This window comes from Haliotis rubra, unplaced genomic scaffold (genome assembly GCF_003918875.1).
Source record: "Haliotis rubra isolate DU_JTF1 unplaced genomic scaffold, ASM391887v1 Scf300, whole genome shotgun sequence".
NCBI lineage: Eukaryota > Metazoa > Mollusca > Gastropoda > Lepetellida > Haliotidae > Haliotis > Haliotis rubra.
This window is the reverse complement of record NW_025766970.1, coordinates 979,615-997,399: the sequence shown is the minus strand read 5'-3', so window position 1 is coordinate 997,399 and position 17,785 is coordinate 979,615. Positions and strand designations below refer to the sequence as shown.

Sequence of the window (17,785 nt, the reverse complement as noted above, 5' to 3'; positions counted from 1 at the left end):
TATGTGTTTGACGCCGCAGTCAGCAGTGTTACAGCTGTAGGACACGGTCTGTAAACTATCGAGTCTGGCCTAGACAATCCAGTGATTGACACAATGAGATACGACGACAGGGCATGTGTTTATGAATCACTATCAAATAACGATGATATCAAGCCTTCGCGAAAAGGTGAGCGCACCCGTCATAAACACAGGCAAAGGCGAGTCAACTGTTCACCTGAAACAATTAAACGTATGGTACAAGTCAAAATAGAGAATTGCATCGGACATTATTTGGTCACTGATACATCGAGGTTTGAAATGTCCTCCACATGCCAGCCATAAACCGTTTTGAAAGCTTTAGTGAGGCATTGGATGACTGAAATGTAGCGAAGACCCAGTTGGAATTCCCCATGAGACTAGTTTCGATAGTCAGTTTGTGTGGAGGATCACCTGCGACATTGCACATCGATACAAACCAATGCCAATCATCATTAACGTCGGTGAAAACTATTAGTAGACAAGGCCACAATTTATACAAATTGTTTTGATTTTGACATTAAAATACTAAAACAATTTAGACACATTTCACTGATGAATAATGACGGGACACAAAGAACAGATGTCCCTGTGCAACGTTTGGACAGATACGTAGCTGATACGTCACAGCAGCCTATCCTTATCCAACATACATAAGATAACATTGCAACATTACAGTTTACTGTAGTCATGCAGCTTATTGGATGATTAAGGAAGAGAGTTTTTATGGATGTCAACTTCTTTATCACGAGGAACACAACGTTTCGGGGTATATCCTTACTCCTTCATCAGGTGAGTGACAAAGGAGTAAGAATATACCCAGAAACGTTGTGTTCCTCCTAATACAGAAGTTGACATACATAAAACTCTCATCCTTATGTGTATCACTTCTAAATGCCATTGGGGTGGTGGGGTAGTCCAATGGTTAATGCGTTCGCTCGTCATACTGAAGACTCGGGATCGATTCCCCACATGGGTACAATGTGTGAAGCCCATTTCTGGTGTCTTCCGCCGTGATATTGCTGGAATATTGCTAAAAGCGGCGTAAAACCATACTCACATTACATGCATTCTCTAAATGCCATTCAAAGACCTACTGGAGGATTGTTTGACCACAATGACAACACACATTACATTATAGCGGACAGGCGTGGAGTTCACACATTGAGATATGCTTATCAATGTAAATTCCACAGCTGCTTCTTCACACGGATGACGTCGTATATATATAAGTTTACATTCAAGCTTTACGCATCGTAGCCAGTTTAAAGGATTGGAGTAAAATCTGGAGATGCTTCAGTTATTTATTTTAACCTTGTTCTTGGCAGGTAAGGTACTATTATTTAGGTTTTGTTGATACTGCATGTTGTTTCTTTCTTTCTGTATACCAATAACACCTCCCCAAAAATAGTTTCAATTTAATGTGGATGGGTGAATGTTATTTTGCGCCTCAAACAGCTGAAGGTAAACTAAACAGTTGTAACGAGTGGGCAACAGAGTAGGACATTGTAGGACGACACTTACTTAAATACCAACATGGGGACTCAAATCTTCTACACAGCAGTTTTAATAAAATGGGCATACATCCGCAAAGTATGCATGCAAACATCTTTCAGAAATACAACACAGAAATATGTCAAGTTGGAATGCAGCTTATGAGTTGATCTGTCCAAGGTTTACACATGTTTCATTCAAGGCATGATACAGGACACCAACGTGCGCACTGCAAATACTACTGTATTCACACCTGCGGACACGTATGGGAGACATGGAGGATGTCAGGTCTGATATAACACGTCTGTATTTTCATCTCGGTTTTACCTACCGGGAGATTACACATTTCTTGGCCAATTTCAAATTTTTTCCATTCTCTTTTTTTTGTTTTTCCTATCCCTATTCTACTCGTTCTCTTCTACATCTCTCCTTGTCAAACATTGGTTTCGGCCACACAAGCAGGTTAGTTTTTTTTACCATATCATTATATATGCCGATGTATATAAACAATGAATAATTTGAGATTGATATCTATGAATGTCAGGGGCATAAAAACGGATTCAGCCAAACGCAGAGATATCTTCAACTTTGTCCGTAGTACAAAAGTGTCAATTATATTCCTTCAAGAAACTCATAGCACCGTAGATGATGAACTAATGTGGGCGGCAGCATGGGGTTATAGGGGTCACTATTCACACGGTACAAGTAAATGCTCAAGAGTTATGGTTTCTAATAAATAATAACTTCGAGTATCATATGAATGAAATAATTGTAGATGATAATGGCCGTTTCATAATTCTTGACATTACTATTTTTCGCTTATAGATATTTATGGACCACGTATCGATTCGCCAGAATTTTTTGAAGATCTTGCTAATGAACTGAGTAAACTTTCAGGATCAATAGTTTGGGGTGGAGACTGGAACGTGGTGCAAGATTATTACAATGATACGTATAATTATAAACACAAAAATAACCAAAAGGCACATGACAAAATACTTGATATCAAAGAGCAATTAGAGTTGGTCGATCCTTGGAGAATACTTAATCCTGACACTAGGCAATACACATGGCGTCAACTCATTCTTTTAAAGCAGAGTGGACTTGACTACTTCTTAATTTCTGAGGATATTCTCTCTCTAGTAAAAACTGTATCTATAGGAATAAGTTACAAATCTGATCACTCATATATTACGCTCGATTTAGACCTTAAACCAATTGAAAGAGGCCGTGGATATTGGAAATTCAATTCTAACTTGCTGCATGATAAAGATTACGTAAAACTGGTAAAGGAAACTATACAAAATACTTTGAATGAAGTCAAAGCATTGGGAACTACTGATGATATTGCCAATATGACTTTCAAAATGAATGACCAGTTTGTATTTGAAATGTTAAAAATGAGAATAAGAAGTGAAACAATAGCATATACAATAAAACAAAAAAATGTCCTTTGACAAAGAAGAAAAAACACTTGAAAATGAGATTAATAAGCTAGAATCAAATTATGACATCCTTTCAAATGATACCTCAAATGAATTAAATAAAAATAAAGAAACATTGGAAACCATTCGAACAGAAAAAAATAGAAGGAATTGTATTTAGAAGTAAGGCAAAATGGTATGAAGATGGTGAAAATCTCTCCTGAATCTAGAGAAACGAAATTATATCAATAAGCATATGAAAGAAATAATTGCTACTAATGACAAGAGTGTAACTAGCATTGGTGATATAGTTGTTGAAACTTCAAAATATTACAAAAACTTATATAGTGGCCAGCACGATACCAACTGGGAATACTATGCTCGCCAGTTTACCAATATTGATGTCAAATTAAATCAGAATGAGAGAAACAGCTGTGAGGGTCCCATTACACTAAATGAATGTGCCTCTGTTTTAAAATCTATGAAAAATCGAAAGAGTCCAGGATCAGACGGTTTTCCAGCAGAATTCTACAAGTTTTTCTGGAAAGATATCAGAATTATTCTCCTTAGATCTATAACACATGCTTTCTATATTGGAACTTTGTCAAATTTTCAAGAATCAATCAAGAATGTTCTACCAAATATCATTAGCGAAACGCAAACGGGCTTTCTTAAGGACCGATTCATTGGGGAAAATACTAGAATATTATATGATATCATGAATTACTGTGAAATACAAAAAGAAAACAGGGCTTCTTATAACAGTAGATTTTGAAAAAGCCTTTGACACTGTAGAGTGGCAATTTTTAGATAAAGCACTGGAAGCATTCAATTTTGGACCTTCTCTGGATTAAATTGTTTCAAAATAATAGTAACAGTGCAATAATAAGCACAGGGCACATTTCAAATTATTTCAATCTTGAAAGAGGCTTTAGACAAGGCGATCCTATCTCCCCCTATCTATTCATCATTTGTGCAGAATTATTATCTATAGCTATTAAGAATAATACTTGGATAAAAGGTATAGATGTTACTGGTGTTGAATATCTAACCTTCCAATATGCTGATAATGCAAATTTCACCTTAGAAGAATCACAGGAGGGCCTCTCGGAACTTATTGGAACATTACAAGATTTTGCTAACGCGTCCGGTTTAAGATTAATTGTGACAAGACCAAGGCTATTTGGATTGGTTCAAAAAAGAATTCAAATGAAACCCTTTGTCCCCATTTGCCTTTTGCAATGGTCAAAAGAACGTTTTAAAATTTTAGGGATAAATTTTTCGACAGACTTGAAACTAATGGTTTCCTTTGTCCCCATTTGCCTTTTGCAATGGTCAAAAGAACGTTTTAAAATTTTAGGGATAAATTTTTCGACAGACTTGAAACTAATGGTTTCCTTGAATTTTAATAAACAAATTAATAAAGCAAGACAGATCTGTTTCTCCTGGTCAAAAAGATTGCTAACATTAAATGGCAAAATAACGATTATTTAATCACAAATAATCCCTTTATTTACACGTCTATTTTCAGCCCTTCCACTGCCGGATAAAACCTTCTTTAAATCGCTAAACTCAATCTTGTTTAAGTTTATTTGGAACGGAAAACGAGACAAAGTTAAAAGAAGAATGTTGACGAATGATCATTCAGAAGGAGGTCTTGGCATGGTTGATGTTGAAGCTTTTTGTAAATACTTGAAACTGAAGGTTGAGGTGCCGGGATCGAGCCCTCCTGTGACCGGGTGTAAAAACCTTGGAGTCAACTTTGTGTCCAGACTCTTTCCGTGTTGTCACAACCCCTAGTGTACAGTACACAACCCTGTGCACTTAAAAGACCCACGAATCCGTTGGTATATGACCAGATGGTGGCCACATGAATACGTGCAATTACCTAGTTGCGGGTACAGCAACGTGCAGTAAACTTGGACAAAGTACTGTGACTATGTGTCCCAGTCCACCCAGCTGTGAATGGGTACCCCGTTATGATGGGAAAGCCACAATAACTCGGTGCGCCTGGTGGCAGCAAGAGTTGTATACTCCCCCAGGGAGTTGAGATGGATAATAGGATAAGCCGTTGAGATTTACATCCAATGATCGAGGGGAAAAATAACAGCGCCTTGAGCATGCACTAGTGTGTGGATATGTGCGCTATATAAATACCGTATTAATACTACTAATAAAAATAATAAAAAGTGGATAAAACGCCTGACACAAAAAGATGGCTTATGGCAGCACTTGGCACGATGTTCGATAGTAAACTTAGAAAATATCGATATCCTGAATTTCCCAAAGCATCAATTAAAAAGCTAATTAAAGACATTAAGAACGATTTTTGGAAAGATATTTTAACTATTTATAACAAGTTGCAAATTTCAGAGATTAGGAATATTGACGAATTCAGAAATCTTCCCCTTCATGAGTTTTGTTCCTTATAAAGATTTTAAACTATACATCAAATGGTATCAGTGTGGAATTAGATATATTCGGGACCTAATGAGTGATTCAGGACATTTAAAAGAATTCAATGTATTTAAACACGACTTCAGACTAAAGGATATTTTCATTTCTTATTTCAGACTGATAAGTTTCATACCCAACACATGGATTAAATTATCAAAAGATAACCCGGTTAATAGAACAAATTTAAATATTAATTGTCAGATTCTCAGGGACATTATCTCTTCACTAGATTGTAGATTTATCTATAAACTGATTCGTAATGATGAGGGTATTTGTTCTCTTCAAGATCTTACTTCTAAATGGAACTTAAAGTTGGATGCACATGAATCAGAAACTTACCTGTACCAATGTTTTAATACAATACAAAATTGTGTTGAGGACAGCAAGACACGTATCTTCCAATATAAACTTATCCAATGTATCATACCATCAAAATAATTTCTTTACAAAATAGGACTGATAGAGGATAGCCTTTGTACATTTTGCCAATCAGAAAGTGAAACACTAGAACATCTATTTTTTTTCCTGTCGAAAAGTTCAAACTATGATAAATGAGTTCAAATTTTGGTATGAAAGTAGAACCAGTTCGAAATTAGACTTAAATATGAATAATTTCCTTCTTGGCGATTCAAAGTTGAGTATCCTTGAAAAACACCTTTTATTATAACGTTACATTCAAAATTGTCATGACAATAAGACTATTCCCATATTTACCCAATTATTACCGCTAATAAAATATAAAATCACAAGACCAAATTTTCAGAAAAATGGGCCCCTATACTAATATAGATGGACGCAAACCAATGCTTGATAATACCATCCTTTCTCTCCTTTATTTTCTTACTTTCCTACATCCCTATACCTCTTTCTTTGTACTTTATTCATACACCCATAAATCATGTCGTCTCTCACTTATCCCGCAGCTTGAAAATATGTGTTGTGTGTATTATCAAACTGTGTGAATATTGCATCACATGTTATCACAATAAAAAAAAGTCTATTGCGTAGGAAAAAAAACAACAACAAAAAACAAAACAAAATAAAAAAAACAAACAACATTTCTTGGCCAAAAGGCACAGGATAATCATCTCTGAACGGCATTTGAATAGGTTACTGACAAACTGAGATTATTTCGGCATCCTGGATGCTATTGGGAGCCAGTTACGGTTGTCTGGAGAGGTGCATGGCTATCACTGGATGCATTCAAAATGCATCCAGTCAGGACTAGTTGTCAAACAGGCAACAGCGAACCTTGCAAATACTGGTGGACCCAGTAGGTGAGGAGGTACGTCGGAGAGGGACACTCAGGAGACGTACATATTCAACAAATTGCCCAAACTTCATGTGGCATTTGGATTCTATGACAAACTAACACCTTATGGTTTGTACATTAATGCCTGTATGGATGGATTTTTCCGCAAAATAATCTGTCTGGAAGCTGCTAAAACAAATAGTGACCCAAGGATCATTGCATTTATTACATAAAGGCTAACATAGATGCTAATGGACCTCCTGTATGAATGTGCTGTGACATCGGGAGTGAAAATCGAACAGTTGCCGTTTTACAGAAATTCCCGCGTAGAACTACAGGTGATTGTCACGTGAGCTACTTCTTTGGGAACAAGTCAGCATAATCAAAGAATTGATCATGGTGTTGGTGGGGCATTCTGGGGAGACAGAATATACAGTTTTGGATGTATGTGTTTGAAGAGATGAAAGCTGACTGGCATTTCACAGGAGACATGCTGGACAAACGTTTCATCTAGTTCTGCTCTCTCCATATCCTGAAAACACATGTGATATGATATTCAAACTCTTCACGATAACACCTTGGAAATGTGTATCTTTCATCTGACTAATATTGAAATGATTGTAACGTGACAAAATCCATAAAGATTACTACATGCCGGGATTGTCCCGTTGTACTGAGAAAAGCATTGTGACCTGAATTACTAGTTTTTGGCTTCTGTATCAGCAATAGCCATGCATCTGTCCAGACAACTGTCACTGGTTCCCTATGAAGTCAGATACATCCAGGATGTCAGTAACCTTTTCAAATGCCATTCAGAGATGATTATCTTGTGCCTTTTGGCTTTTGGCCAACAGAGATGTAATCTCCGGGTAGGTAAAACCGAGATGAAAATGAGATGTTATATCAGGCATGACAGGCATACGTAGTATATCAGCCATGACAGGCATACGTATTATATCAGGCATACGTATCAAGTTCAGGCATACGTATTATATCAGGCATGACAGGCATACGTATTATATCAGGCATACGTATAATATCAGGCATACGTGTCTGCAGGTTTGAATACAGTGGTATTTGCAGGTTGCACTTTGGTGTCCTGTATCATGCCTTGAATGAATCATCCCGTGTGCAATGGTTAAAGCGTCCGGGTTCGATTCCCCACGTGGGTACAATGTGTGAAGCCCATTTCTGGTGTTCCCCGCCGTGATATTGCTGGAATATTGCGTAGAGCGGCGTAAAACAATACTCACTTACTCACTCATCCCGCACGCACGATATCCTGCATATTCCTTTCATGCGCACGCTTATCCTGTCTCATCATTTCGTAACATAAAGTGCGCACAATTTAGTATCCCGACATATAAAAATTAAATTCTCCTATTCATGTCCCTTCAACGCGTCCGTATTAACCACCTTCGTGAAACCCATTGCCCATATGTGGTGCTAACCAACCCAGAAATATAATCCGAGCCAACCTGGATTCGAAAACATATTAATCATAGGTTTCTGGCGGTCCCACGGAAACAGCTCTACATTCTGAATAACGTCCACTCCCTCACACATTAATACCACGCCCACGTTACAAAATGATGGGAAGGTATACAGTACCTCATGTTTGTAGGTTCCGATGGCGCCCTGCAGTTTGCTTCCTACTACCAGGACCACATGGTTCTACAGAGAGGTCCTCAGCGGGCCGTCATCTGGGGACATGCCACAAAAATAGGGGACACTGTCACAGTTGCCATCGCTGGCCATGGCTCGGTCACGGGTACTGTCACCAAAGATGCTGCAGGACATGGGACGTGGAAGGTCAAGCTGCCCGCTATGACGTCCAAAGGTCCTTTCACTGTGTCCGCTACTTCGAGTGAGGGGTCGGTGACCATCAAGGATGTCCTCTTCGGTGATGTTTGGCTCTGTGGTGGTCAAAGTAACATGGCGTTTCCAGCTGGACATGTAAGGGAAATATCTCCAAACTTCGTTCACTTAACGACGATTCCTAAAAGAGTTCATCAGTTGTATAATTGAGTACTCCAAACTTGATAGTGAATAAGAAGACAATTACTTAGCTCGCTATACCTTAAGGATTGTCAAGAATGTGATTCTCTTCAATGCACATTCAAATATACAGACTGAGAAAATTAACTGATTGGAAAACATATAGTGCCCTCATCACAGTTGTCCTGAACGTTCGAGTGAGGTTGGGAGTTGGTATATATAGGTGTTTCTTATGTACAGGTTTTTAATAGCACTGCTGAATTAGAAGCATCTCTGAAGTACGTGGACATACGTGTCATGCGAGTAAGTCACGCCCAGTCGACAACACCGCTCACGGAACTTGGGGCACAATATGACGTCGCTAAGTGGCAGGCACCAACAAAAGGTACCCAGAAATCAAGTCAAGATTGGACTGTGATACGACCTAAATGCCATTGACATTTATTTAGACGGTTTTCTTCTGAATTACTATAATCTTATGATATAATAAGAATATTTAGTTGTTATATTTACCCAACTTTACTAGATATACGACCACAGAAGGTATTAAATATTTTCTTTAGCTGGTATCAGCACTTTCTCTGCTGTGTGCTGGTTCTACGGCGAGTACCTCTACCCTGACAGAAAGTATCCTATTGGTTTGATCGCGTCCGACTGGGGAGGTACGCCCATCGAAGCCTGGTCCTCTCCCGATGCCCTATCGGCATGTTCCCATCACACAAAGCGGTGAGCATCCTTTCATAACTAAGTCCTATCTGGGTACGTAAATTTTTAAATGTTATGATTATGCCTATGTGTCTCGAAATTATTTATAATTTATTCACGTGACAAACTAAATAGTGTGAACATATTTCACAGAGGTCCACGTGCAGCCACTGTTCTCTGGAACTCAATGATTAATCCTCTTCTAGACCTTACCATATATGGAGCTATATGGTACCAAGGTATTCATCAAATAGCTGTCTAAATAGTTTGGAAGGAAAGTCGTCGAAAAATTCTAAATGCATGTAGATTATCCTACATGACATCAATACACAATTGAATATATCCTTTCTGATTTGATGACTACCATAATAGTTAATTATATTTTGAAGATCCGTCTATATCTTACAGACCGTAACCATATTTCACAATAATATGACTAATGTATTCTTCTAATTTAGGATCTATCTATTTTTACTGTATGGTGTGCTTGTCGACATTTTCGTCCCAGGTGAGGGAAACCGTGATTATGCTGATCTATATTCATGTCAGTTCCCTGCTATGATCAGCGACTGGCGACAGAAGTTTCACAAGGCTTCGTTGGGAGAAACGAGCGATACCTTCCCATTTGGTTTCGTCCAGGTGTGTTGTTTTGAGGAGTAATGTTATTCCTTTCGAATTTCAGAACAGAACAGAGTATATTAACAGAGTGCTTAGTGGTTTACACATTTCTAAACTTAAACATTTTTTCACAAGAAAGGGCTAGCTTAATTAACAATTCATCATTATGTGTAGTAATTACGAATATAAACTTATACATTGATGGGCAGTTGTAATAATATGTAGATAAATACCTTATACAAGGTTGTTTATAAGATGGACATAGCAGTACATGGTTTTTATCTTCTTCACCTTCCATTCAAAATTCCTAGAAGCGTCAATAAAATCAGACCCATTTGATAATCCAGTTCTACTGATTTTGAAATCATTTGAGCATCTAAACTTCGTTAAAGCCCTTCTTATATTTTGATGGTTGAATAGAGATCAAATATTTTTTTCAGGTTGCAGTTGAGATTTAAATGTACAATACGTTGTTAAATTAGATGAAGCAGAAATAGAAGTAAACCAATCTTGAGTAAAAACATCCCTCAATCTCAATGAATATTTTATATTTCCTGCATTATCTATGTACTACCAAATCCACATCTATTCTCCGTGACCACAACACGTTACCTTCAGTAAGATAAATTGAATGATATTCTGTGCATTTTGAGTAAAGGAACCACAGGTGAGGAATGCTTGGGAACTATCAGTAATCAGCAATGTCATGCTACACAGGACCCGTGCAGATCCGGGTGAGAATTGATCTTCAGTAACCCATGCTTGTCGTAAGAGGCGACTTACGGTAGTCAGGCTCGCTGACTTGGTTGACACATGTCATCGTATCCCAATTGCGTAGAACGATGCTCGTGCTGTTGGTCACTGGATCCAGACTCAATTATTTACAGACCGCCGCAATACAGCTGGAATATTGCTGAGTGCGGCGTAAAACTAAATTCACTTACTCACTCATGATACACAGCTGCACAACTTCAATATGGTTTTACAACTGGGTCGAAAACGGACTGAATTGAAACAAATGTGAAGGAAGAATGACATGAGTTATTGTGTTCTAGTTGGCAGGCTATCGTCAGAGCGCTACAATGATCGGGGGGTTTCCTGGACTGAGATGGGCCCAAACAGCGAACCATGGCACTGTTCCTAATCAGGATCTGAAGAATGTCTTCATGGCGGTCGCTATGGATCTACCTGACTACAAGTCGCCATATAGCATGTAACAGTATTATTCATTATTCATTATTCATTGTTGATGCAATCCCAAGGGAGCAAGAGTCCTGACTGTTTTGAACATATCGCTAAAACAATTGAAAACGATAGAGTCAAATCATTCAGCTATTTGACATGTAGAATATGTATAATGTTCACAGTCATATAATTCACTGATACATCTCTGTTTTAGAAAATTATAAGTACCATACTGTGCATTTGGTTCCCTTTGTCTGTACAGCCATTTAAGGGTTTTATTTCTGTCAGCATCCATCCCCGATACAAGCAAGATGTTGCTAGGCGACTGGTTCAATCTGCTCGAGGAGTTGCTTACAATGAACAAGGGGTGTTGTACCAGGGTCCTTTTCCCAAAACTGTAACAGAAAATGGACCACAACACACAATGAATATCATCTACAACTACGGCCCCATAACGGTTAACTCAAACAGTGGATTTGAGGTAGGTTCTGAGCGCTTCAACACAGATCTCCTCTTTAACATAATCTTTAACACAAATGAGAGTACATCATGATACAATGATGCAATATGATAAGATGGGGACATTAAATTATTATATGTTATGTTTGTTTTGTGTTTAACGCCGCTCTTAACAATATTCCAGCTTCATGTACACAATCCAGTGATTGACAGCGTCAGCATAGACCTCTAAAATGTGGATACAGTAATTTTAGAATAGCTCGAGCTCCTTTGGTCCTTTGGTGCTTGGATCAGATATAATATGTGTACCTGATCTACTTAGAAGTCGGGATGGTCTCCTCTAACAAGTAAACACTCAGTGCCATATGAACACATGAAGCTACAATCAGCTCCACTCAAACTCACAGTATTTAAGAATTGGTTCGAAAATTGTTTGGGGTTTATGAGGGTGTAAACGGAAATAGCATCTGCATACGGTGTAGGCCTACATCCGCGTAGCGTAGCGGTAATTACACAAATTGTGCGCTAATGTTTTAGCCAATGAATGCCACGGAATAACAAATTGAATGAAGTATCATTTATCAGAGCATTTTACACCCTACTTATAACATGTGTTCCGGTTCATCGATGAATCATGAATCACAACTCACAATGTGCTCACAACATCATCACTGGAATGTCTGGTCCAGACCTAGTCAAATACCTGCATTGCGTGCGGCGTAAAACAACAAACAGATACTGAAAACAAGCTTATTGAAAAAATAGTCCATGTACTGTCAAGGGCTGCAATACAAACAATAACACACCATCTACGTGTATGCATCCACGTTTTAAGGTTATGCAAAGTTCGTTATAGTTACAAACTCCCGTGAAATGACAGGTGTGCTGCTCAGCTGCTGCAAAGTGTGGTCCTCAAGATACATGGGTGGCCGCACCGATCCAGTCCCACCAAGACAACGAGGTGATTCTGTCCACACGATCTTGTAGCCACAAGGTCGTGGGTGTGAGGTACGCCTGGAGAGAGAGTCCCTGTGACTACAAGAAGTGCGCCATATATGGGAGGGAAACGTCACTTCCGGCTCCCCCATTCTTACACACAGACAATTTCGGGCCTGGACAAATCATTGGTTAATAAATCTTATAATGTGTTGAATTAACGGGTTCATTTTTCACACGAATTGTTCGTTTTAATATGTACAGATTGGCAATGAAGGGAGTGAAAGCGAAATGTTTTTTGAAAACAAGGTAATTACAAGGGACTATTTTCAAGCATTAACATGACATTTTAATAATGTTGAGGTGGCGGAAAGTCCTTCACCTTAAAAACAGCGGCATATCTGTACGCTGTGCGTAGAGACCTATTTTAGACGCACCATGGGCCAGATGGCATTTACTTTCACCTTCAACTCTTTTCCCACATTAACAACTGATAGGATTGGGGACAGATATTTTACGTTGCCTGTGTTTGACCACCAAGGCAAGCTGAACACGGTCGTCGTTTAACAGTGATTCATATTATAATTCAATTAATTATTACATAAGCCGAAATTCACGTCAACTCAATTTCTACAAAAAGGATAATAATCAGAGCAATTTCCCTACAATTTTCCTTAATATTTTCCTAATTGTCATCTTCCTTCCAAGCGATTACCGTTTGAGGCGACTAACGGGATCGTGCGGTCAGGCTCTCTGACTTGGTTGACACATGTCATAGTATCCAAATTGCGTCGATCGATGCTCATGATGTTGATCACTGGATTGTATGGTCCAGACTCGCGACTATTTACAGACCGCCGCCAAAGATGGAATATTGCTGAGTGCGGCGTTAAACAAGGACCAAACCAATCCAAGCGTTAACGTCCAGCCATAACATGTGTTGTTTGATGCCAATCATAGGACAGCTTAAAAGCTTCTGTCAGGAACACAAAGAAAACAACCTCGTTCAGTTCAGTTGAGTAACAATTTCTTTCGGGAGGAAGCTGCAATTTATTCACAGAGGAGACCCGTGAATCAGATATTTTTGATCTGCAGTTTCGCTGTTGTGTTTCGCTGACGAGCCAAACACCACGTGCTGCTGCCGTAAGATGTCGTTTTGTAAGATGGCCTCCGATCACAGTGAGAATCGGCAGTACACTCACCTCGATCTAACCTCTCACAGCTGCAAATAGGATGAAACAGTTCAAGACAGTTCCACCCAAAAGATTTGAAAACAGAATTGGCGAAGCAATGCAGAAAACATTAGCCTTAACTTGAACCCGAAAAACATGAAACCTCCTCCATAAGTTTCATCTGTCGATCGTACAATATGGAAATCAATTCGTGATATAGAATTCAAGGAGACGTCAATGGTCTTTTTAACACATAAAAGATGATCACTTTTACCTAAATGTTTTTGTGTACATACAAAATGAGATATCACATGCGATTTCTTAGATGTTGTCATATCGGGTTTACTTGAACACTCGACAACTATCATCTCACTGTCAAACAATGCGTTTTATCAGTCAACAATTACCAACTGTTTTTTTACAGTGAGCGTGAATAGCACATGGATCTCAATGAATATAGCCCGCAATAGACATAGCTGTAAATTAGTATTTAGAGAAGTGCAATATCATGAATTCGAAACAACATTGTTTTAAGCGAGTGATAGTGTAAATTCCTTTTGTCACATGGTGTCACTGCAATATTTAGGGTACGAACAGTTATTGAACAGCGTATTATTAAAACACATACAACTGACTGTAATGTTACAAAACACTGATAATCTCTTAGTTCCATCATGTCAAAACAACGATTGACGGGTATGTGACCTCTAAAGTACATGTTATTTAACTCAACCAGCCTTCTAGAAAGTATTGCAATACCTGTGATTTGTAACCCCATATAGCCATATATATTCATATAAAAATCATGTTCGTGTGTATGATATTTTGACAATTCGGGCGCACCGTGAATCGACTTAAGCTATGAACGTGCTACGATCAAAGGCGAGCATCGCGTGCAATAGTCTACCCGTCATTAAGCCATTATCAAGATTTAGACAACTTACATCTCCATAAGTATGTAAATCAATTTAGTCCGGTATTGATAAGCCGATTGGTCAGAAAACATCAGCAAACTAATGACATTAAATAAAGTCATCGTTCAGATCGGTCACGAGTGGCAACTCCGTGGATTAGTACAATCACAAGGCTTCATCATTTCATATCAAGTGGAGTGGCGTGCACGTCCACGTATCATTCTCCGTGGTAGTTTTCCTAGTTCTGGTCGCTACACACGTCGGTGTTTGTCCTAAATTCGGCCAGATCTCAGACGTCCGTTATTATCCATGGAGCACAAACCAGCACGACTAGCTTTCACATGACGGTAAATATGAACTTGTGACGATCGGACAAAATCTGAAAGGACAACGGTATATGACTAACATCACAGACAGGGTTGCTGTACTACATTTCAATGGCCATCCTCTGAACACAAGGACACTCCATGGACGACAATGCTAGGTCACATCGAGCACGAGCCGTGCCGATTTCTTAAATAGAAGCCCGCCAGATGTCCAGATCTTAACCCTATAGAGCACGTTTGGGACAGTACGGGTTACAGAATACGCCAGAGAGATCCTCCAGTAGAAACTATTGATGTATAGGAACTTCTCCTTCAAGTATGGAACGCAATACCTCAACGTCACATTCAACGACAGATACAGTGAATGTTAAAGAGGGTCAGAGATGGTATTGACGTTGACGGTTACACCAGATATTGACATTGGGTTCGGGAGTTGATACTTACGTGATTTCTTGAATATTGTATGCTGGAATCTTGAAATTGCATCGCACTTGTTAACGTCACACGACAATAATTATCAGCACTACATTTCTTTTGCTATTTTCGGTTCTCTGAATAAGCTTCAGTGTCTTGTGCGTTCAAACCGAAATATGAGTCTCATTAACCTATTCAGACAATGACCTACTTTTCAGCCGATCCGAATTTTCTCGTGTGAAAGAGAAAATAGACATCACAAACAACTATGGTTACACTGAATTCCAATTCCTTGTTTCATAAGAAAATGGTATTTATTAACATCGTATTTCTATATTTTATGGCGAGGTGTAGGCAGCATGACCTTAACTAAGACGTCACAGACTGCCCCTGTTTGATGAGGTCGTAAAATGATTCACAATGCATCTGGCTCACTGGTTACACCTGTTATGTGTTTTGTGCGCTTATTCAGAGTAGTTCTGTATCACACAATGTGATTGATATAATATCAATTCCGTACCAGACCGCCAAACATTTCTTGCGGCAGAGCCTCGTTTTGAGATTACCATGATTTCCAGATTTCCGTTTGTCAGAGCTCGGTGTACGACGTGTTTGCAAGGATTAGATGGCGCGTGGTGTTTCAATATACAAGTGCTTAGTTAGATGTATCAAATACTACTGATTAATATTTATGTATCCAGTTAAATGAATTAGTCTAAAACTTCTCGACTGGTTATTGTACTAAGTTGCGCAATAGGACGGAACCCAGTCAACAGGAAACGAGACTGTTGTGTAAGCAATGTTTTGACTTGATATGATTATTCCTTGGGGGTCAATTTATCCAGACATTAAGTTAAATTGAGGTTTGGATCATTTCTTTTTTTATAGTTACTCGCAACATATTGATGCTATGGAAAATATGGGGCTTGTTTCTGCGTGTATACATAAATTAAATAATGAATATTTTAATATGAATATAGACCATTATGTAAATTGTAACTGTAAGAATATTTATTGCACACTTCACAGGATTTTAACAGATTTGAAATAAATGAATATAAAATTGAATCAGAGGGGCCAACATTTTAGAAACATCCCTCTGTTACAAAGTGCATGTCCATTAACAAACATGGAAATCCAAAGTACAGATAAAATTCAAGGACACTCGGTTCTATTATAATCAAGGACAACAACCACACTCAATCCCATGGTTTCTTATCAAACAGAAGTCTTTTTCACATGATTATACAGGTATAAAAGAGCATCATAATCAACCGTAAGTTATTTTGGGTCAACCACAAGGGAGAGGATCCAAGACTGGACATGTTGCCTGTCCTGATCGTAGCCCTCTTCTTAGCAGGTAAGAGAAGAAATAGTGTGATTGTGTGGGAAATGAATGATAATAATGTCCATGTAGTCTTGTGGACTCCATATACATTGAGCAGCAGCGTTAAAGGATACATACTCAAAGACAGAGTTTTGTTACTCACAAACAAGCAGCATCAGTGTTAAGTTTTACCGGAAATGGAATGCTATTCCACTGAAAGACAAATGTTTCAAGTTATGGTAACGATGAACAGTCTGTAAGTACAGCGCAACTGATATAGTATGACCAGAAATTATTGAGAATTTTAGGAATATGTTTAATTGGATTTCTAGTATAAACAACCTTGACCAGCTTCATTCAAGAGAGACAACTCCGTTAATCCTTTTTCATTAGTTTGTGAAGAGTTATCCCCCTTTGTTTACTTGCTAGCAGACGACATTTTCAGTGATCCTCAGTATGGATGATTTAGAGAAGAGGAAGTTGATTTTAGAGTATTATAACAAGGACATCAGATCAGCTTAAGTGATTTCAAGTAGAACAGGCATCCCTTTGTCAACTGTTTATCGTGTTTTGAAATATATTGCAAATGGATATGGCATTGAGCACCAGGGAGGCGCAGGTAGGCACAGAAAATTGACTGTCGGTGACAGGAGGCAGCTTGGTATTCTTGTTTCTAAAAACAAACGAAGGAGTTTAGAAAACTTAAGGCTGGATATGATTGATAGAGGAACTGTGGCTGTTTGTAAGGAGACAATTAGAACTGAGCTGCATGCAATGGGTTGGCAGAAAAGTTGAGCAATTCCATCACCGATCATGAAACCTGAACAAAAGGAGCGAAGGTGCTTACAGCATAGAAATTTAAACTGGGACAATGTGATTTTCTCAGATGAAAGTTCTGTGTGGCTGTTTCCTAACACACTGAAATTCTGGACCAAACAAACTGAAAAACCTTTGTATCAGCGCCCAAAGTACAGTCCGAAATTTAACGTGTGTGGGTGGTGGGGGCATATCTGTGTTCGGGGAAACGCCCCTCTGTGTATTTGAAGGGAATATGAACAGTGAGCGGTACACAGATATTCTCGAGGGACA

General features: G+C 38.6%; 1 protein-coding gene across 1 annotated transcript; it reads left to right on the top strand.

Annotated features, from left to right (window-relative positions):
• Nucleotides 1–1,242: 1,242 nt before the first annotated feature.
• On the top strand, nt 1,243–12,760 carry LOC124282700 (sialate O-acetylesterase-like). Its single transcript, XM_046718724.1, has 9 exons — nt 1,243–1,343; nt 8,267–8,598; nt 8,881–9,025; nt 9,204–9,366; nt 9,499–9,584; nt 9,854–9,984; nt 11,019–11,176; nt 11,437–11,629; nt 12,488–12,760. The coding sequence occupies exons 1-9, from the start codon at nt 1,307–1,309 to the stop codon at nt 12,737–12,739; spliced, it is 1,497 nt and encodes a 498-aa protein (XP_046574680.1). The 5' UTR covers nt 1,243–1,306; the 3' UTR covers nt 12,740–12,760.
• Nucleotides 12,761–17,785: the final 5,025 nt, after the last annotated feature.

Coding starts and splice junctions, on each gene's coding strand:
- LOC124282700 (XM_046718724.1), top strand. CDS start 1,307: ATGCTTCAGTTATTTATTTTAACCTTGTTCTTGGCAG. Junction 8,599..8,880: donor TGGCGTTTCCAGCTGGACAT/GTAAGGGAAATA, acceptor TCTTATGTACAG/GTTTTTAATAGCACTGCTGA. Junction 11,630..12,487: donor ACTCAAACAGTGGATTTGAG/GTAGGTTCTGAG, acceptor GTGAAATGACAG/GTGTGCTGCTCAGCTGCTGC.